The sequence below is a fragment of the Juglans regia genome, chromosome 3 (genome assembly GCF_001411555.2).
Source record: "Juglans regia cultivar Chandler chromosome 3, Walnut 2.0, whole genome shotgun sequence".
In the NCBI taxonomy this organism is placed as follows: Eukaryota; Viridiplantae; Streptophyta; class Magnoliopsida; order Fagales; family Juglandaceae; genus Juglans; species Juglans regia.
In genome coordinates, this window is record NC_049903.1 from 22,213,134 (window position 1) to 22,236,164 (window position 23,031).

At 35.4% G+C, this 23,031-nt stretch overlaps 1 protein-coding gene across 4 annotated transcripts; it reads right to left on the reverse strand.

Annotated features, from left to right (window-relative positions):
* Window positions 1–1,573: 1,573 nt before the first annotated feature.
* LOC109000823 (WUSCHEL-related homeobox 11-like) lies at window positions 1,574–4,619 on the reverse strand. Of its 4 annotated transcripts, none has more exons than XM_018977840.2 (3): window positions 3,994–4,617; window positions 2,960–3,123; window positions 1,574–1,912 (listed from the first exon to the last, which is right to left on the reverse strand). In XM_018977840.2, the coding sequence occupies exons 1-3, from the start codon at window positions 4,544–4,546 to the stop codon at window positions 1,865–1,867; spliced, it is 765 nt and encodes a 254-aa protein (XP_018833385.1). In that variant the 5' UTR covers window positions 4,547–4,617; the 3' UTR covers window positions 1,574–1,864. The 4 variants fall into 4 exon arrangements, with proteins under 4 accessions (XP_018833385.1, XP_018833384.1, XP_035544728.1 ...); XM_018977839.2 differs by having other exon boundaries at window positions 1,576–1,912; window positions 2,960–3,135; window positions 3,994–4,619; XM_035688835.1 differs by lacking the exon at window positions 1,574–1,912 and adding an exon at window positions 2,229–2,465 and having other exon boundaries at window positions 3,994–4,619.
* Window positions 4,620–23,031: the final 18,412 nt, after the last annotated feature.

Sequence of the window (23,031 nt, forward strand, 5' to 3'; positions counted from 1 at the left end):
TCATCGGGTCTAGATTTTCCATCCATTAATTTTGATTTTCTTGGGTGAGTTTTCAAATTGACTGTGAGTTCAAAGATTTCTATTCCTACGGGTTTATATCACTATCGTTAAAGCATCCCCAAGTAAAGACACGTCCGTTGTATATATGCTTTTATTTGGTACCATATATGCCACTGATTGACCAATGGATCGAATCAGCTCCCAAGAAGATATATCGACTGGAAAAAACCAGTGTTGGAGGCTATATAATTAATATATTTATTTATTTATTTATATATATAGGAGAATCACAGCACCTACTAATTAGGACTCTAGTTGAAAGACAACTTGATTACCTAATTAATCCATCTCCATGCAAGATATATAGTCTGCGGCTTGACTAGATCGATCCAAGATATAGGATGTCAGCAGTCTGAAATACAGCCTCCACATCAACAAACAAATTAACCCTTGCTTGGCCAATCTTGTGTCACAAATAAATTAAGGTTGCAGTCTTTGATAAATCATACACTACCCAGCCTTATAACATCTTACACCAAGGAAATAACTGATCTCAAACTCACGAATCCCTCCAATAAAAAGAAAACAGAATAAGGATGTTGTGCTCTTGAATAGTTAGTTCTAAACATATATATCTGGCTACAAAGATGACCCAAGAAGAAAATTTCATGCGACACTTTCTTAGGCACATTTAAAACTGACGACAATCAGTGTATGCATATACTAGATAAGACATCGAACCTTAAAACTAGTTTATCTCCACTGGAGAGAAGCCCAAACATCCAACCAAGCTACCACTTTGATCTTTATAGTTTTATCTATAACACGTGGCCGTCAGTTACTTTGTTAGCTTAATTTATCGTCACAAATCCGCCCTAATTCAATAGTGTCAAGGTCCATGGCTTGAACATATGGATTTCTTTAGAAACATCTTCCTGTTGGTGGCCCAATGGCCTTTTGAGACCTTTCTTCCACTAATCAGCTACCAAGCTTCTCAAACTCACACTGACAATCGTGAAACCCTCTGCAGATCTGTCTAGTTCTTGATAATGGTAATTGAATGGCGACGTGAAAACCTGTCGCATTCGAAAATTTCCCGAGAATTATGTCTTCCATCATCTCGATCCACTTTCTGAATCCTCTTGAACACCCGCTACAACACAACCAACCAAAGTCCTGGTACTGCTACTGCACTCTCCCGGCCCTTTCATATAAAACATACAGTTCCATTAGTTCCTATCCTTAGAACCCGGTAGTGTAGGCTCGACCTGAATTGCCTATGGCATCTAGCATGACCCCTACGTTATTTAGCCTTCCGCCCTATGTTATTTTTTCAATTGCTAATAGTGTTAGAAATTAGCCATCCCTAAATTAAGATTTTAGAATAGTTTGTTTCAATCTGTATATACTAGCTAGCTAGACTAACATGCATTAGTTTTTCTTATTGTTAATTAATGTATCCCAAGGGCTACTTGATCGTGATTCTAGAGATTTGACTCAGTTAGTTAGCTCAGAAAAGAGATGGAATGAGTTGCAAACGATTCTAATAAAGAAGATGAAGACACGGATAGCATCATAGCTCAACAACGATCCATATTGGATTCCATTATGGAGCCCCCATATCTCATTTATAATATCATTGTTGATGTTGAAAGCTGGAGAAAAGGAGAATCCCAGTCTAACCGGATCTGGTCAGATGTCAAAGTTGCAAACATCCAGTATCTCTGGAGAATATAACAGAAAAATGTTGCCCTGCAATAGATTTACTTTCGTTGTGGGGGACCAAAACCATCATTACCAGAACTAAAAAGTTCCGCTTGTTTGCGAACTTCATGACAAATACATTCGTACAATTAGAGTACTCCTAGAGTGAGCCCTCTTTCTTCCCCTTTAAATTTTTTATTTTTTCCATCTGAAAAGGAAAATGGACGATAGGGTGTCATGACCAAGGCATCAAAAGTGAATAAGAATTTATTTGAACACGGGAAATGCGCATATATATAAATATATATCAAATTACATGAGGAAAAGGAAATGATAGGGAGCGCCATGAATACCAAGTACTATATATGGCATTATTTTTTTGTGGGAACCTTTTTATTGAGCAAGCAAGATTAACTGCTTTTCTGGGATTAGTAATGAGTTAATTTTCAGAAAATGCATATTCTTTTATTGAAGCTTCTGGTACAGCTAGCCTAACAAAAAACAAGAAGAAATAGAATGACAGATTTAACCGAAGTCCAGAACTGACTTATAAGAACAAATAGAACATAATAGCATATAATAAAATTGGTCTCTAATAATCATAAAATATTATTTTTAAATTATAGGTACCCCTGGAACCGCCTAGACAAAGCCTAGCTACGAACAGAAAGAAAAGAAATAGAGGGGGTGGGGGGAAACACATCTTGCCAAGCTTTCAGTACTGGTTGGCGCAGCTTTATTTCTTATGTTTGTCTTGAAACCTGTTTCCAAAATTTAAGCATCTCAAGATCAGCAGCTTTTTTGGATTGCATGATCCGATCCAAGACAACACCAAAGAATAAAGAGTATATACAGAAATTGAGAGATGAACTTCCCTTAAAATAACTAACAAACTAAAGAAGCCTCAAGAACTAGTCATGTACGTATAAAGTTAAGCATGAATAAAATTTTTTTTTTTGGGGGAGGGGGGGGGGGGGGGGGGTGAATGTCATTGGTACCTTAAAATATACTTAATTTCTTAATTACTATTGACTAAAAGTTGGTGCAGTTTTGATGTTGGAGTTTACTAGTACACTATAATTAAGGTAGCTTTTCCCATGAAGAAGCAGTTTTCTAATTACAATTCAACAAAACAGCTGAAGAAGAATAAGACGAATGAGAATGGATACATCAGTTCCCCTGAGGATCCAAGGACGGGGTACAGCGAATTTTATTCCAATTTTTCTGTATATCATGAATTTCGAGATGTGCTTACCAGGAAATAGCTTTCACCATGCTGCAGGCCCTGCATTAAGAAGCCAAATTCATTGACAGCAACCGGCACTCCGGAGCAATGGACCAACACTACGTCTTGATCAAACATTGCCTTGATATCAAGTGGCCCCTTTGGAACTTCAGTGGGAACCCCATTGATAAACACTGTAATTAATCCTGAAAATTTGTAAAGAATAGCAAGTCCGAAAGTATGTCCATTTATATTTCAACCATGGAAACAACTTAGATGTAGGGTGGAAACTGGAGATTTTGGAATAATATTTCTGATCAGTTAAGAGTTCGGAGTTCATCATGAATTTTCATATAATTTTAAAACCAACCATGAGCAATAGCAGAAAGGTGAAAACTACTATATATATATATATATATATCATAAAAGTCAAGACTTTAGTGGACTCACTTGGGAGGTGCAAGCACGATAAATTTAATTACTTAAGAGGGATAAAATAAAGAAAGAGAAATCAATTTCAATTATGGCTTCCTTTCTTTCTTTCTTTTTTCGGTGTTTTGTGTTTTTATTTATTTTTAATTAAAAAAACTATGAACGCATTGCCAGGAAAAGAGACCTCATGTTTTTACGGGAAAGTGCAACTTTCATTCTACTACTCAGATACAAGAACTGTCATGTCAGTGTAAAGTTGATACTTTATTCTCTAGAAGTCGTCCTAATTGAACTTGGCCATGATAGTTTTGGACTTTAATATTTATAAATAAACATTGTAAGTATCCTTACTGTACTTGTAGAAAATAAGATTTAATTTATTGTAGTACATAATTATATATTAAGGCTCCAAGAATGGTTTATAAGTGGATTATATCAGAAAACCAAGGTTCATCACCGTCTTTAGAAACCAAACGTGAAAAAGGAAAGTTACAAAGAGGGAGAAAGAAAAGGGTTTTCCAAGCCAGATGAAAGCTTGGAATTGCATAAATTAAAGAGAATGAAAAGATATTTATCTTTTAAAAGGAAGACGTTAAGTATCTACGAATAAACTGAATCAGCCATGCATTTACCAGTTTGGTATTGCAAATCTGAAGCATCCGAAGGGCATAAACCTGCAGGCGTTACGGCCGAGCCCTGCTCGATTTCCGGGAAACCCATTTGACCAGAGAGAGAAAAGAGAGAGTGATCAACGCCATCGTTGCCCAGAACTCCACATGAAGATGAGGAACCAACGTGATAAGATGGAGAGGAGGCAAAAGTAGGTGATGATAAAGGCCCGAAACCCAAAGCGGAGCTAGTACTCTCGAGTTGAGTTGCACTACTGGCTACTTGTGCTTGATTTCTCTGTTCAAGGCTGGCCTGCATCTGGCGTTGTCGGCGGCGAGATCTTGACCGGCGGTTCTGGAACCAGTAGAAAACGTTTGCATCGCCAACTGAGCCGAATTTCTCAAGCAGTTTTCTTATTCTCACCGTCTCATCTCTGGGAGGATTAACCATTCCACTGTTGAAGATAGACTCCAGTATTAGGATTTGCTCTGGCTTTGGAGTCCACCTTGACCTGACAGGTTCGTTTCGCTCCGACCCTTGGCTTGGACTGTTGGGGTCTTGCCCTTGTTCTTCCATTAATTTTACTCCAAAAGACGAGAAAGAAATATGGTTCTTGAAGCTTTGGAGTAATACAAGGCAACGCGAAAAAACACATAGGAAACCGCTTCAGAGTGGCCAAGCTATATAAAGGGCTGGAGGAACCAAATTCTCACGAATGAAATTACCAAGTCACCCTCTTTCTATTTTCTTGATCACCACCTTACAACGATGAGAAAATATATGCTCAAGTACCTAACAGTAGACAACGTGTAAGTTTTTTCCCAACGAAAATTATTAGATCATGTGGAAAAGATTTCGAATTCAAAACCATTTTAAATAATTTTCATGCAACATTTTGTTTGGGTCTAATACCGAGTAAAATCATCATCATTGACACAAATGTAATTTGACATGGCTGAATGATTCGGCTCATAACTTTTCATATAATTAACCTGTGATATTTTATTACTAAGAAATATTAACACAATATTTTACTGTTATAATTAGTGCTATTAGAACAATAGTACTAAGGTTGAAAATGCGGATCTACAACTTTCCAAACTATAATTTGCTATTTTCTCATATATCTTATAATTTTCTGTTAATTCCTTTGTTTTAGGTTAAAAAAACAAAAACACATAGTCTCTTGTATTTTTATACATAGAGTGTATTCTCTACTTTGTCTTAGATAGAGTACTGTGGGGTTGTTTAATTCTGTCTTAGAACAGAATGTGAAGTTTGTTAAATCTGTCTAAGAACAGAGTGTTGTCTCTCAAACGGCTTGTTTGTAGATAATTACAGTAATGGACTAAACCATGTCAGTTACAAAGAAATTTATGTATTGGCTAGTCTTAATAATAGTAGTTGACTTGTATTCTATATGTCTCAGGTCAGAATTGTAATGTCTCATTATGAATAAATGGAATTTGTTCTACCTTAAAAAAAAAAAAAAAAGAACAACGGTACTAAGAAATCTTATTTTAGAAGTGTAATGATTTTTATGATCCTTAGCACCATTTTAAGTTTAAATATCATAATCATTTGTGACGAAAATAAACTCATTTTAATCACAAACAAATCACAATAAATGCTATTTTCTTTTTGTAACGGATCAATATCAATATGCTAGCTAGCTAGTGTCAAGCCGATCGAATATTTGCATGCCGGTATGATCAGTAGTACTTACCATGATTGGTATAACTTGTTAACGCCATCATCACTAGTGTGTATCCATTGTTATTAATTCCAAACATGAATCCAACAAACAACATATTAGCTCTAACACCGAAAAAGTCTTCAAATCACCACTCACATTAATCATATGTAGTATATATATATCAGTACTATTGTCGTGGTCATGATATCTATTAATTAATATGTTCAAGAAAATTCTGTCACGTCCTCAATGAATATTGATTTCATAATTCACCCGCCACCCAATATGGCATACCTAAAATAATATTTTCAGTTTTAGGAGTTAATTTTCATGATACATGGAATCTCTCAAGTATTTGACATTTTAGCTTGACCAACCTATTCTTATGAATCAGCAACGTGGACGTTGAAATTAGAAACGTACGTATATATATTTTCTACGATAGACAAGATCATCAGCTGACACTAGGGAAAATATATATTATTCATTTAAGTATTCCTATTGTGACACATGGGGGAGTCGCAAGAGAACTTCAAAATTTGGGGGAAGTTGGTGATAGAGAAATGGTGAAAAAAACCCTAATTTCTAATTAGATGGATATTTAGACTAATTAAGTGATCATTATGTACACTGCCACCTAATTAATACATAGGTCATATAATATAAAAAAATACTTGTTGCAAGTACCTGGTGCAAACGGCGTGCAAACGTGACTGACGTGGAGACACTTGATGAAAGAGAGACCGAGCTGATAAGAGAGAGAGAGACCGAGCTGATGGAACTGATGAGAGAGAAAGATCGAGCTGATGAGAGAGGAATAATTCATTTTAAATCTGACGTGGCACGGACGACTGCACGCCGGTTGTATCTAACGACTGTATATAGAAGAACTGTATAATATAACTGCCTTTTCTCTCTCCTAGGCACTCCATTTTATCTACACTAGCATGAACTGTCTCACTGATTGTACGAATATCTTCAATATTCAATAGGGATCAGCTAGCATGGATAATTTCAAAACTAAACTAAATTCTCGAAGAATATATAGGACCTTCATATTCGAACAAGATTAATTAAAATAGCTGATAAATGCTTATGCTCCGTACATATATCATGTAAATGTGAAAGTTGCATAGGGAAAAGTTTGAAAGGAATATTGGTCAAAATGGTAAAATAAAAAGAAGAAGAATGGCAAATTGAGTGTGAAAGGTGGACAAAGAAATTGGCTAGGGTTTCGGCGAGCAAGTGCATGTGAAGGTATGCATGGAAAGCTGGGTCGCTGTAAAGGAAGAAGCAAATATTAAATTATAAAACTGGAGGAACAATCCAAACGGATGGTCAAGAAACCGTGCAATAATTTAATAGCTGACGTTAAGCAAACATGGCTTAAAGTGGAATATCTGCTCCTTTTCCTTTTGGGTAAGTAAAAACTCTGGTTATTATGCACCAGCCGGGAAACATCTGCTCCTTTTCTCTGTTATCTTTTTATATTAAACGAGAGGAGGGCAAGGGGTCGCAAAGGCTGGCTTAAACCTCGAACACCTTTGCATCTCTCTCTCTCTCTCTGTGTGTAGAATATATATTATGTTTGTACAAAACAAGAAATTAATATTAGATCGACCGACGTTTCTGTGCTTTCTTCATCTGTCTCTTAAACCGTAGTTGTTTATTCATTTGAATAAAAATTAACAGTAATCTTCGATAGCGAGGGCTTCCTTCGTTGCCTTTGTTTTCTATGCGGCTTGGTAGTACTCTTAATAGGTAAGTTGGGATGGCGCCCCGTACGAATAATAACCAATATTTTTTATTAATTTTTTATCATATGCGTGTATATATATAACAAAATTAAATTTTAAATACAATCAACGCAGTTTGGGGTCACATTCCCTTAATATTAAATTAATACCCTAGCTAATTAATATCTTTCTTTATATTGGTGCAATGAATTAAGCTATATAACTTTAGGACCATATAATATATATATATATATATATATATATATATATATTACTAAGAACCTAAATAAGTTAACTAGTGAGACGCAACAAAATAATCAGCTAAGAGCATCCACATCCGATTCCCTAAATTTTTTCCTAAATTTTAGCTAAAAAGAACACTCCCTATAATTTTATCCTAAATTTTACTCATTTTTAAAAAACATTCTACATCTCATTCCCTATCCTCTCTCTATTCTATTAAAATAATATTCTTCTATTATTACTTTATTACTTTTTTTACTCTCACTTCCATTTTCAAACTTCACTACTTAATATTTTTTCTTATGTTTTGAACTATTATTATAGTGACTATTTTAAATAAAAATTTAAATTATTTTTTAAAGGGTTTAATAATATTTTTAAAATTATTATTTTTATATTTTAGTAATTATTTAAATTATTTTTAAAAATATTATTTAAAAGTATAATAAATATTAGTATAAGAGAAAATGTAGTTGATTGAAAAAAGAATTTATTTTATTTATTTGAAGAAAATATTAATAAAAATGATTTAGGGGATGAATAGTGGTTCCCTATATTTAGGGAACTACTGTTCATTTCCTAAATCAAAATCCTAAAATAGGGAATGGGATGGGAGAGGGTTTTTGAGCTTTTCCCTAAAATTTTTCCTATAATTTAAGGATAATAGTGGTATAGGGAATGGGATGGAGATGCTCTAATACAGATTAGTTTAATTTCCTCCGTTCTGATCGCCCTTAAACGTGGATATTTTAAAAGGGTACATGTACAGAAGATACGAACTAATAAGCTCATTGATTCTCGCAACCGTCCATGTATAGACACAATAATAACTGCATCACCGAATATACATTCAGTTTACTTCTCAACCGTCACAAAAAATATATTTTGTGATTGTTTATGACCCAATGTTGAGTAGCTAGTACTAATATATAGTACTAAGAATAGCATGAGGGAGCTAGTTGCACGCATCATGCATTTTTTGGACGCAATAAATCATGGATTTTGAATTCACATCCGTAATAGAATCTCTCGCTTTTTACCAGCATTGCCCATATCTACGAAATGGTCCTCACATTTAGAAAAATTTCACATTTATTAAATCGTCTAATTAACTTTTTAATTTCTCTGCAGAAAATGTAGTTATTTTATTGTCAACTGCGTAGATGTCCTATTCATATTGTCGAATAAAACAATATGAATAGTTTTGTATATTTCTCACAACCAATTAGTTGTATTGAGACTTTCATTAATTTATACAAGTGTGCAACTATATATTGCATTCCATGATTACTATTGATCACTCAACCAAATTCAGAAGATAAGACCGGCTTGTTTTGTGCAAAGTAAAGGAGCATATGTTATGGAATGGTAGTTGCTAGATCTTTGGACGTGAATGAGAAGTTATATGCAATTGGTTGCTTGATCTTCATTGCCTATTTTCTCTATTGCGCCTCAAACTTGATGGGGAGGCACAGACCATGAGTTTGGTTCAGATATGGATGTTTAAATTTGGTGCAACTAATGGCTTGGCAAGGATGTCCATTGATCTCTCACAAATATGAAGTGATCTTGGAGTTGACCATATGTAAATCCTTCTCTAATGAAATGAAAAATCATATCGCAACTAGTTGTGTATATGAATGAAAACGGAATTAATTAATAGATGAGTACCAAAGTGTTGTACACCCCCAATGTTGACTGTTGATGATGAAAGATTCCAATTTCTTTGAGAAGTTCAATAAGCCAAATGGATTCAACTGAAGGCCGGTATTTTGCCTCTATACTTGAGCGGGCAATAGTTTGCTACTTTTTACGGCTTTATGATATGAGGTTGCCATAAAAATAAAGTAGCCACTAGTATATCATATGATCCCTTCGCAACAAAGACAACCAACATCTAAGTATGCCAACAAAGAAAGTGAGTTAGTAGGATTGATAATACATAACCCATGTTGGGAAGTGTCTTTGATATATTTGAGAACTCTTTTGCTGCAATCCAATGATTTACAGTGGGTGCATGTATTGATAGATGCAATCAACTGTAAATGATAGTCTTAGTTGAGTAAGAAAAACATATTGGAGTGCCCCAACTGAGCTACGTTATAATATGGGATCATGGAACATATCATTTTCAAAGATAATGCGGTGGAAATTGGTTTGGTGTTGGATGTGGCGTGCTCGCCCCCCAGTAGTTCTCTGGTGTGGAATCGTGGTGCCTGGGATGTGAGCCGATTGGCTATATCCCTCATGAATGTGTGAATCTTAAGTGTCCATGTGCTAGACACGTGTGTAGTAGAAGTCATAGAGGAAATAACGGGATTAGTAGAAGACTAATCTAGTACATCGTACTAGAGAAGTGTAGAAATGCTCATTCAATAATTGTAATATCCACAAGTCACAATTGCTTTGTCCCAAATCTAATTACACATCATCATAAGCTCAATTGTTACATCAAAATATGATGAGTGTGACAATTTAGACTTAGCTAAGTCCTCGCCTATTACTTTCAATATTTTTGGCCTTAGTCCACTTAAAATTTGGCCCTATGCATTGTAAGATGGAAACCTAGTAAGTGACAAAGGCCCTACCTGTTTGCTAAGGAGATAGGCACCCAAGCCCACAAGAAGGCACAAGGAACTTGTGATTTTTAGCCATTAAAGGATTTAGGGTTATAAAAACCAAGTTAGGGTTTTAAATTATGAAGGAGGCACCATTTCGAGAGAGAGACCCTTAGGTTTTTCCAAACTTCAATCATTAGAGCCTTGGGAAGGGATTTTCGGTTTGGCAAGCATGCAACCATACTTCTAGAAGAAGCTTGTAAGATGGTAAGGAAAGGTCATTTTTGGCCATAGGGAAGAAGTACCACTTGGCCACAGGGAGCTTAAGTCTTCAAGAAGGGAAGAAGGCCAAGGGATGGTTTTTGAAGAGCTACAAGCCACTTGACAACCGTGCCATATCCCTCCACTAGGTTCAATATATTTGGACCCAAAATGGAAGAATGAAGGAAGGGATCTTGGGCATGATGGCAAGGGACTCACACGCCACTTGCCACATGACCTCAATGCATAGCCCCTAGGGATTCTAGAAGGATCTAATCATGATGAGGGACATCTAGGGTTTCGACCATGAGGCTCCACATGCCCATCCTTGTCCAAAATATAGGTTCATTGAACCTAGACCATAAAAGGGTGGAAGAAGGCTTTAGGTTTTGGCTAAGGTAAGGAACTGCCATTTGTCATCCATGCAAGAGTGTCTCTTGACATTTCCAAGAGAAGCAATGATGAGGAAGAAGAAGGGGTGGATTTCGGCCAAGGCAAGAACTAAGATGCCACATGGTGCCCATGCACAAAGGGACCCTTTGATTTCCACATCAAAAGTGATGATGGGAGAGAGAATGGGTGGGAATTGAGGAAGGTATTTAATCCAGGAATTGATTAAGTGAAAAAATTGTAGTAAGTGAGTATTTAAGTTAAGACTTTTGACCTGAAAATCACTACAAATATTCACTTACACTTCACTTTTTACAAAAAGGACAGTCCAAAGTCAATAAGAAAGGGTAAAGGGGTAATATGATCATTTCACACTTAGGATTCCCATTACACCTTCGCACTACACTTCGGATATTCTTAGATGCTCTATTACTCGAAACCTAACTCTCTCTACGTTGTGCTTACAGATTCTACACTATAGAAGGAATCGGATGGAATTGGAGAGGATTCAGTTGAGGGTGCGACAAATGGTGAAAAGAGTGAGGATAAAAGGAAAAGGAAGGAGAATCAGAAGGGTGTGGTTTTTGGAACGGGAGAAAAAGAGAAAAAAGTTTAGGGTTTATCTTCTTTCTTGAGTTTTCTTTAGGAATATTGTTCATTTCTAGTTTGGTTGAACTTTGGAATCCTGAGATGAAGGGGGAGTAATTTCTGAATCCTAAGTCAAGGGAAACTATCGAGTGGTACTATTTATTTTTAAGGGTTTTGATTCCCAGATTGTGGTGATTTGTTTTCTTTCATTAAGTTGTTTATCATTCCCAAATCAAGTCACGGATTGGGGTTCTTTTCACCTTTTTTTTTATCTTTCTTTGATTGATAGCACTTTGGATGCTTAAAAGGTGAAATCCCCACTTCTCTGAATGTGTTAACCGAAACTGAGATGATAGAAATTTATTGAGAATATCTTTTATTATTTCTCTTGCTGTGCGTACATTATATCCATTATCCAAATGTTTTACCCTAGACAGGATTAACATTTGCAGAAGACAGTGGGATTATGAAATTCTTTAGGTTATTCACTGTGAGAGGGTTCCCCGAGACTTAGGTTATATTTGTTAGGTAATCAAATTTCTCGTTCGTTCATTTAATTTGCTTGAGTCTGTCTGATACAAGTTTTATTTTAGTTTCTTTGGTGATTTGATTTAATAGAAGAGTAGGCCAATCTTACTTCACTCCTATTGAATCTTTGGGCAACTAGGAAGAGAGCAATTCTATTAAAGAACTACCCCTTGGTCAACACAGTGACTAAGAGGGTGTTCTTAGTTAGATACATTTTCCATTTCTTTTATTTTCAGTCCTGAAGTATAAGTTGTCTTAATCCTTGTGAAATCGACCTTGGGTCCTTCCTTCACTATACATGAACACGGCACCTCTTGCACTTGGGAGGTAATAAAATCGGAGAACTAGGAATTAATGGAACCGGGGCCCTACACCTACCAAAGGCACACCAAAGGTTATTTTGCACCATTTTCAGATTTTCCTCACTTCTTCTCTCTCTATCTCGCCTACCTTAGGGAAAGAAAGCCAAACACTATTTTCTTTCCATCCAAACACCCTCTTCGCACAAGCATAAGACAAAAGATGAGAAACTCACATTGGAGAGGTTTGCATGGTGAGAATATTCAAATTTTGTCTCATTTTCTTCTTATGAACCCCCACGCACTTGCAAGGGTTTTGTGTTGAAGAAGGTTTGGCTTGAGAAAGTTGAGGGAATGGGTGTTATGGCCTTGTTGTGAGATTTGTGGGATTAATGGAGTAATTGGTTCAACCATGCTTAATCATGTTGAGTATGGGTTGTTTAGGGTTTCCTCAAAGAACCCAAATCATCAATGGCCAAATGAAAATGAAGTGGGTCTGAACACACAGAGGACATACTGGGCGATAGTTTGGATGATGTTGTGAAGTCTTGATGTTTTGATGATGTTTTTGTTATAGTTAGGGCTAGATATTGATATGATAAAATTATAACAAATTTTTATACATGTTATGAGTTTATCCAAAGTATTTTAGCATTTTTATTAAAGATTTATACATATTTTCTTTGAGGTTGAAATTGGAACACACAAAATAGTTTTTGGTTTGTGGTTATGATGATTGTTGTTTCTATAAACCTATTCCAAATGGCAATGAAACTCATATATGATGTTCTTAAGACTTTCATTTAGGTGTTAAGAGTTTTTTTTAAAAGAGTTGGTTGAAATCTTTGTTGGAAGCATGTTATGCATGAAAATGTTTGGTAAAGGCACAGACTTGATGCTCATAGGTTTACTTGGTATTTTTATGGAAGTTTTGACATGTGATCCTAGATTAAAGGCTTGGCTCAAGTTTAGGGCTTGAATATGAAGTATATGATTTTATTTCGCGAACGTCTACTTCATGGAATTTTCATATTTAGTTTTTTTGTTCTAACTCAAAAACATGTGGTACTTGATTTTGAACTTAGTGAGCATGTTGATTGTTCGGTGATGAGTTTTGTGATCCTGGTTGTTTGATCTAGCATGTTATACTTAAGTTTGCTTTACAAACATGTTTAGAGCGTATTTATAAAATTTTGGAGTCCTTGGAATTGATTTGTAAATGGTTTGACCAAGAACATCAAGGGTATTTCTATTTGACCAAAACTTTGTTGAAATAATTTGAGAAGTTTATATTTGGGCATTTTTTCTAATATGAGGAGTTTATATTTTTATGAAATAATTATGTTGATGTCTTAGCGTGATCTTTCCACCTATGATATAATTTTTAGTGTTTCATCAATTGGTTAAAGTATATGGTTTGAGGTTTGAAAGAATTGCAACAAAAATCAAGATTTTCTAGCCTTAATGTGAAACACCCAATGCATAGTTTGTGTAGTTGTGTTTTGATTTAAATTTTCTGATTTAAATTTTGGATTAAGGACAAATTATAGATGAGGAATGTAAATTTTGGTAGACTTTGGAGTTCGTGTGCGAAATCTTTATTTAGGGGCAAAATTGTCATTTCACATAAGTACCCTTTTACTATAGGTTAATTTGAATATTTAAGATTTTTCAGTCCTAAATTTATTTTGAGTGAACTTTTTGAGTAATAAGATTTTTCAATACTAAGTTTTTTGAGTGAATAGTAACCTCGATAAGCACACCCAGTGTAGTGTTTTCAAAATCACAGTGTGAAATATCCAAATTAGGTTAGAGAAGTCTTATTTGGACACTTGACAAGATCTTAGCCACTCATTGTGAATGGTATTAGACACTTGGCATAAAGAGGAAGGATTAGATAGATTTCTGAGGAAATCAAGGTATGAGATTATGCCACCTAAGCAATGCTTTATTTCATCTGATCAACCACTTGTGCCAGACGAAAGAAGGTTTCAATCCTAGCAAAATCCTAAATAGTTGGAATCAAATTGATACCCCAAAAGTTTGGTTGAAACCGAAACCCTAAATGATTTCCCAAACCCTAAAGTTGGCCTCTAAACCGTTTATAACCCGATTTCTAGCATTGTATTTAATCAATTGATTAAATCACTTCCACATACTATTAATGTTATGACATCATTATCCAACCTTTTAAAACTTAGAAATTTGACTGGGTCAGGAAAATTTGGTTTTGGCTTGATAGTATCTCAAACTCTAAGCAAACCCCCATTTAAACCCCAAATTGAAGCCCACTTGGTTAGGGTCCACCAAGGCCCCACGAATTTGGCCACCTTGGCAAAGTTTCTTGAAGAAGTTTCCTCCCCCACATGGCAGACCATCCACTGCCATTGCCTGCACCCAATAGTGCCTTGATGTGAAGGAGAAATCCACTCCATCAACCTCCATATCTCATAGCTGCTGCAGGCAGTCCTTGCTCCTCTCTATTGTCCACTTTATGTCACATAGCCACCTCCAATCAAGGGTCATTCAAGTCCATAACTTCCCCCTCCAGGATTCTAAAGTCTTGTAAGACACATTTCATTCCATTTTATCACTTTTTTACCCCGTTCTTAGAGAGAAACTCAAAAGAGCTCTCTCGGGCAGATTTCTGGGTCTTTTTGTGTGAAGAGTTTTGACCCTTTGTATGTAGTTTCGCATGATGACTCCTTCATAAAAGTTGTTCATCTTTGAGCTTAGTTTCCATAAATATCTTATTAGTCTCATCCATGCTCATTTGATTGGTCAAAAGTATTTTTAACCATAGAAATGTCATTCTGTGCGTGAAACTGGAGAGCATGTTATGTTTTGAAATTTGTTACCAAGCTAATGGACATATCTTGGACTGAAAATTTTATGGAGTGTTTTTAGCATGTGTTTATGAATGATCATTGAGATTTTGCTGCATGGATAAAACTTTTGATGATAGATTTATTTAGATCTAGAAACTTGAAAAATGGAAGCGGAAAAACAGTTTTTATTTTGTGAAAGTTTGAATATTTCATGGAAGGCTTTGATAATTTGATATGATGATCCTAAGCCTCGTACATACATTTAAGGATGTTATTTTTAAGATATTTAGTATTATTTTTAAAGATATGATTTTTCTATGCAAGAGGATTTCGGTTAGAGCTAAGATTTGAAGTTTTTGGGTTAGATCCTTGTTTTATTGAGTTTTAGCCATGTGATTTTAAGTTTAATGGTTGAATCTTCTTTAGAACACATTTTTAAACCCTGAGATGTTTTAGTTTGAAGATCACATGTCTTTAAGCCATGGGTGATGTTATGAATATGTTAGTTCACATGTTTTAGTTTGAAGATCACAACTTCTTTGGTGACTTTTAATTGATGATTTAAAGAATGGTTGATCTTAGGATGATGTTATGAATATGTTAGAACTAAGATTTGATTTTTTTGAAATTCTTGGAGATATTTTTATTAAGGTCAAAATTTGTAATTTAAGGGTTTACCTTTTTGTTAAAAAGTTTGGATCTTTTTACAAAAATTTTGGTGTTGATGATTAGCTATTCTTAATGGATATTTTAAGTGTGTTTTTAAACTTAAGATAGGAAGATCATTGTTACAAAATTTTGGTTTAATAATGGGTTTTGAAGATGGAAGAAATTGCAACCAAAATCAAGAGAAATAGCCTATGAATGTTTTGGCCATTGTGAGTTTTCCATGTTTGTGAATGGTTTTAAATTTTTTTGAGTTGATATTTGAGTATAGGACAACATTTACATGAGGAATGTAAAGTTTTGTGATATTTGGACTTAGGATGTGAAATCCTTAAGTTAGGGGTAAAATGGTTATTTTTCTACATGTAGAGGGTAAAATGATAATTTTACTCTAAGTTGTCACTTTTCACTTTTCCCATTGTTAGTAATTAAGTTTCTAACTTTTAGAATACATTTTTACAGTTCCTCGTGTTTCGCCCTTTATTCTCGTAGAACGCAACGATCGAGGTAAGTTAGCTCTTAACTTACTATCAGTTTACTGTGTATGTGTGATGGGTAAGGGAACTACATTTTATGACCGTATGTTGTTACATATGCCATGTCATGCCATGTCATCACATATTTATCTATTACACAAATTATTCTGTCACTAAAATCTTATCTGTTACACTATACTTTGTCTCATGTTACTATCTCTTACAAGTATGTTACATTACATATGTCATCTGTTACAAGTATGTCATGTTACATAATATTCATTGTCACATGTTATGCCATGTTATGAAATATTGTTTGTTACATGGTATGCCATGTTACGAAATATTGTCTGGTACATTATGCCATGTTATCGAATGTTGTTTGTTACATTTATGTCTCAAAATATGTTATGTCTATCGTCTTACGTTCATGTCACGTTACGCTACGTCAGGACTTCTATCTTTTATATCACGTTCATGTTACGTCACGTTACGAAGTGTCTTGTATGCCAGTTAAGTTATTCATGTCAGTCACGATCCTAAGCGCTAGGATATGATAATATTCTAGTGAAACTCCTTTGTTCACGCTGGAGGAGACATGAGCCTAGTATTGAACATAAGTGTAAGAATGACGAGTATGGTGAGTTCCTTGTTAACAGGCGTGCTCTCAATATACAAATTTGGATGGATGATATAGAGCAGTAGAGTGATAACATTTTTCATACTAGATGCCACATCAACAACAATGTATGTAATATGATCATTGATGTGAGGAGTTGTTTGAATTTGGCTAGCACTACTTTAGTTGAAAAATTGAGTTTACCAACCTTGAAACACCCTAAACCATGCAAATTGCAGTGGTTGCGTGATTGTGGGGAGGTTAGAGTAAATAAGCAAGTGCTAGTTACTTTTTCAATTGGGAAATACTTGTATATGATACTTTCTGATGTAGTGCCTATGCGTGCTGGTCATATTTTGTTGGGAAGCTATGGTAGTTTGATAGGAAGGTGATTCATGATGGGTTAAGAAACATGTACAGTTTTGAAAACTATGGAAAAACAATCAAACTTGCTCCTTTAACTCCAACACAGGTCCATGGGGACCAACTGAAACTGAAAAGTGAAGATGAGATTGAGAAAAAAAGAAATAGTGAGACTGAAAAAGAGCGAGAGAGAAAAATGAGGAAGAAAAAAGATGAGGCTGAGGCTGAAATCTCAAGAAAAAAAGAGAATGAGTTGCAAAAATATTGTGAGGCCAAGGGTTCAAAAAAGAGGAGAGGAAGAAAAAGAGCGCGTGAAAAGAAAAAAGGGAATGAGAGGAAAAAAAAGAATAAAGCCGAAACATTGAAAGAAAGTGATAGTGAAAAAGAAAATAGAGAGATGGTTGAGAGTCAAGGAAAAAAAGTGGAGCCACAAGAGGAAAAAGAAAGAGAGATTGTAGAGAGAAACAGAAAGACAAAAGTGAGTTTTTATGCTAAGGCAAGGTTTTATTCTAATGAATTTAACAACTATTTTCCTAGTGTTGTTATTTCTTTGTTGCAGGGATATGAGGTAATGATTCCTAGCGGTGTGTTTAGTGGATTTCCACTTATTAGAGAGATAGAGCATTACATTGATTTTGTGCTAGGTGCGACAATCCCTACCTGACCTCTCTTTGAAGAACATGAGTCCTTAATGTAAGTTGAATAGAATGAATACCAAGTGGGTGCAATTCATTGAGACTTTTCCTCATGTAGTCAAATACACACATGGTAAGGAAAATTTTGTGGTTGATGCTCTACCAAGAAGATATGTCCTTGTCTTCATTTTATATGCAAAATTATTGAGATTTGAATATGATGAGGAATTGCATGCTAATGAGGATGACTTTGCTAGTGTGTATGAGAAAGCGTCGTTTGGTAAGTGCTATTGACTATATTGGTATTTGTTTAGAGAGAATAAACTTTGTGAGCCTACTAGTGTTATGCATGAGATGCTAATGCATGAATGTGGTTTGTTGGGTCATTATGGTGTAAAAAGGGTTTTAGACGTGTTGCATGAACGTTTGTGGGGGTATCATTTGCCATTTATTGACTTGTTGCATGAACGTTTGTGGAAGTATCATTTGTCATTGATTAACTTGTTGCACGAAAATTTGTGGGAGTATTGCTTGCCATTCATTGAGTTTGCATATAATTGGAGTGATTATTTTGGTGAAAAGAAGATTTTAAACGTGTCACATGAACGTTTGTGGGAGTATCATTTGCCATACATTGACTTGTTGCATGAACATTTGCGGGACTATCATTTGCCTTTCATTGAGTTTGCAAATAATTGGAGTAGTCATTTTGATGTTAAGAAAACCTTAAACATTTTGCATGAACATTTCTTTTGGTTTAAGATGAAGAAAGATGTCAATCGCATTTGTGGCAAGTGCATTACATGTGGAAAGGCCAAATTTAGGGTTTTGCCGCATGGGTTATATACACTCTTACCCGTTCCTAATGAGCCATGGGTAGACATGTCTATAGACTTTGTTTCGGGGCTAGCTAGTACAAAAAGGGATAGAGATTCTATTTTTGTGGTTGTGGATAGATTTAGTAAGATGGTACATTTCATTCCATGCCATAAAACAGATGATGTCACAAACATAGCTCACTTGTTTTTCAGGGAGATAGTGCAACTCCATTGTGTACTTAGAAGTATTGCTTATGATAGAGATGTTAAATTCCTTAACTACTTTTGTAAAGTGTTGTGGGGGAACTTGGGTGGTACTAAGCTCTTATTTTCCACTACTTGTCATCTACAGACCAATGGTCAGACTTAAGAAGTTAATAGGGCTTTAACTCAGCATTTACGCACTGTTGTTAATAAGAATTTAAAAACTTGGGAGGATTGTTTGCCATTTATAGGGTTTGCATATATTAGGACCATGCATACTACTACTTCATATTCTCCGTTTGAAATTGTTTATGGTTTTAATCCACTTACTCATTTACCTTTGATGCTTTTGCTTATTGATGATAGGAGTAGCTTGGATGAACATTTTCAAATTCTTGAGAAAATTAATGAAAATGCATATAAAGTGGAGCTTTCAGGTAAGTATCATGTTTTTGCCATTTTCAATGTTACTAACATTTTTCCATTTCATCTAGGTGGAGATTCGAGGCCGAATCCTTTTGAGGAGAGAGAGAATGATGGGCACCAAAATGGACCTAGTTTTAAAGATCTTTTGCAAGTTCCAGATAGGTAATTACATGGTCAAGAGCCAAGAAGATCAATGAGGTAATGCAAAGATTGATACAATCCACTTGAGATGAAGCTAGCAAGACTCAAACACTCAAGATGGACTTGAAAGATGAAGATCCTATTTTGATTCATTTGATAAGCTATGTAAGAGGGCAACAACATGACTTAAAGGCTTTGGGCCCTTGAAGACTTTCAACTTGTTTAATTCACTTAAATGACTTATTTTATTAGTTTAGAATTATTGGGTTTAATTATGAGAAGGACTTAAGGGAGGCCCTATTCAAGGGCATGTTGGAAAATTTATTATTTTTGTTGAACTAGGGTTTCAAGAAGTACTGTAGCGAACTAGGGTTTCAAAAGTACAGTAGTCGAGTTACTGTAGTGTCATACTGTAACCGCGGCACTGTTCATCCAGGGGCATTTTTGAAATATGGGGATTTATTTGGCTAGGGTTTGATTAGGTTTTGCTTTAAATACTCTTTGTTCCCTCATGTTAAGAAGTTTATAAAATTTGATGAATTTATTTATAGTGAGTTGACTTTTACTCCTCTTGTTCTTAATTGAACTTTGAACTTATCAAAAGTAAATCACAACCTTTGTAGCGTTCGTGCTTTGTAATCTGGGTTCTTGAGACGGGTTCTTCAACGGGTCTAGATTTTAATATAATCTTGGTTCTCTATCCATTGACTTGATTTTGGCTTTCTTGGTGAGTTTTCAAATTGATTGTAGGTTCAAGGGATTCCATTCCCACGGGTTCATATTAGATTGGCCGCTAAGTGATTATTTGGAGCAAGTCGTGGAAGGGGATGAAATGAAGTTGGTTGCCGAGTGGCTCATTGTGCGAATGCCAATCGGTTTTGGCATTTCTATGGTAAAAACTTGGTCAATAGTCAAATGAGTAATTTGAAGGACCTCTTTGGGATTGGAGGGAAGGGGTGGTGGTGTGTAGTGGTGGCTCAAGAAAGAGTAGAAATTATTTGAATTGTTGAGGTCCTAGGTTGGGTTTCAACTAAACTCCCTAAGGAGGTGGTTGGATTTTAAGCTTGATTTCTTTGTGCCATTTGGTCCGAAGCTTGGTTTGCACCTTGAGTGATGTGGTGATCTTTGAAAAGTTAAATTTCCCTTGAAAACTTGATGGAAATGGCATGGGCTAAGGGCTAGCTTGGTGCACCTAGGTGCCGATTGGTGGTGGTTTGGGCCTTGACATGGCTTGGCTCCTATTGACACATGTTGGGTCAAACCTAAACTTCTAAGTAAGTCTAAGAAAAATGAAAATTAACGATAAAAACCAAAAATTGCAAATCATAAGTGTGAAGAAAATATTTTGAAGAAAGATTACGCAAAAATCATGGTTTGAGGTAACTAATCATGTGTGAGATGATTAGTGCTTCTTAACTCAAGTTGGAAGCTTAATCATGGTTGGGTGGGAACCCTAGGGGTGTGTGGTACATCTTCAACTTGAGGAAAACCAATGGTATGGTGTATGTGGGCTTCAGTTAGAAGGATAAGAATGGAAGACAAGGCTTTTGGGCCTCATTGGTTGGGCTTGTTGGGCCATTTGTGTAAGCCTTGGGTGTGAGGTTTGGTGTGGGTTATTGAATGGACCTTATGTCCTGATTTGAGGGCTCATCCATGGTCTCAAAGGCCTACTAGGTTTTGGTCCAAATAACAAGTTTTTCTTAGGTTGGGCCATAGGCCTTCACTCACACCAAGCAAGGCCCAAAGGCTTCATGCCTACTACATATTGGGCTTAATTTCTAAGGTTCTTCAAAAAAGGCCTAAAACCTTATAAATCCCAAATGAGTCTAGGCTTATGGCACCTCTTCCTAGCCGATCACATTCTTAGTGATTGAGGGCCCTTAATTAAACACTTTTGGGCTTACCCTTAAACCCATCCATACTTGGCCCTTTCTATTTAGCCCATTAAAATTGACAAGTGTCATACCACTATTGGCCTCTTGGTAGTTATTCTAAAAATACTAGAACTCTTCCAATAATTCTAATTAAACCCAAAGTGTGATTCTCATGCTAAAAAATAATAACTCTAAAAAAAATAAAAAATCACAATCCTATGCTAATTAGGATCATATCCTAATGGGCTTTTCAAGTTTGGTGTTACATCTATCATGAACGAGAGTAGGTAACCTGTAACGCCCTGTTCCCGGAGGTCCGGAGAGTTAGCTCTTAATACCTAAAATTAACTTAAATAACACAACTATAAAATCCAGAAAATCCCATAAAATATTAATCCATTTAATCAATCCAAAAATCTAAGTTCCTCCATGGCGACAATAAAGAAATTCCTAATAACATAAATTAGAAATTATCCAAAAACTCGAAAACATCCTCAACTCATCAAATCAAATACTCGAAAAATAAATCATTTTACTAACTATGACTCTCAAATAAGCATTTGTACCCTCAGGTACTTATTCCACTACGATCATCACACCTTGCTAAACTTTCTACTCTTGTTCTCCAGCTGAACCATCAAAATTATCTGAAAAATAATTAGAGATAAGGGGTGAGTTATTAACAACTCAGTAAGTAGAGGACATATACTAGTATTACACATGAGCATTTACAGAGTTCAGAATGCAGAACAAAAATATTTTCTTTCAGAATGCAACATCAGAATAATGTTTTCAAAATGCAGTGTCAGAACATGTTATCAAAAATAAGTTCGAAAATATTCATAATCAAAATCCCTTTGGCATAGCATAAACGGAAACATCACATCTTATCTTATCGTATCAAAACAAATACCATGTTTAACCCCCGGGGTAGGGTTGTGCAAACCCCAGTAGCTAACTGAGCAGAAACAGAATGTGAATCTTCCCCTCATTTATTCTTGGAGCCCCGAGTATGCACATAGGAAAGACCACGCAGAAAACCACTTTGTTTCCAAAGTCGGTGCACCAGAAACAGAAAAATTGGTACCAACCCGAACATAGGCCACAGTTTTACACCCATGGTAAGGTCAGAACGGAACAGAAACAGAATGTTATGCCAGAGGTTTTCAGAAATCACATTAGATCATATCAGAGTACAGAAAATCTTCAGAACAGAACAAAATCATATCACAACATAATTTATGCACAAAATTTCATATATGCTCTCTCTTCAAAGTTCAGAAACAGAATGTCAAAAATAAGCTGCTCATGTCTACACCAATCATGACAGAAAATGATTTCTTCTTAAACAGAATCTCATGAGTAATGCATAACAAATAACTGAGGTAGTTCAAATTTCTTTTCAACATCAAACATGTATATTTTCCAAAATAATCTCAGCTCATTTTATTTTAATGCAAAGTCTAGCATAGGAACCCCGCTTACATGGACTTCTTAGCTTTTCAGCTCATTTCCTCAAAATGACGAACAAATATTAATCGTCATCTACAAAAATCACGTAATTCTCGTGAATTTTCAATCAATCACGTATTTCAATATTTAAACCTAAATTGCTAAAGGAACCTATTTTAAATCCTCAAAACCTCAAATTTTCATAATTCCTAAAATACCATCATTTTCTAAAACCATCAATATCCACTTAATCGAATTCG

What these genes read in the sequence shown, in the direction of transcription:
- LOC109000823 (XM_018977839.2), bottom strand. Translation starts at nt 4,546, where the DNA reads ATGGAAGAACAAGGGCAAGACCCCAACAGTCCAAGCCAAGGGTCGGAG. An exon ending in AGATTTGCAATACCAAACTG is followed by an intron (nt 3,136 to 3,993) that starts GTAAATGCATGG and finishes ACAAATTTTCAG; the next exon opens with GATTAATTACAGTGTTTATC. An exon ending in ATGGTGAAAGCTATTTCCTG is followed by an intron (nt 1,913 to 2,959) that starts GTAAGCACATCT and finishes TTTCCTTTTCAG; the next exon opens with ATGGAAAAAATAAAAAATTT.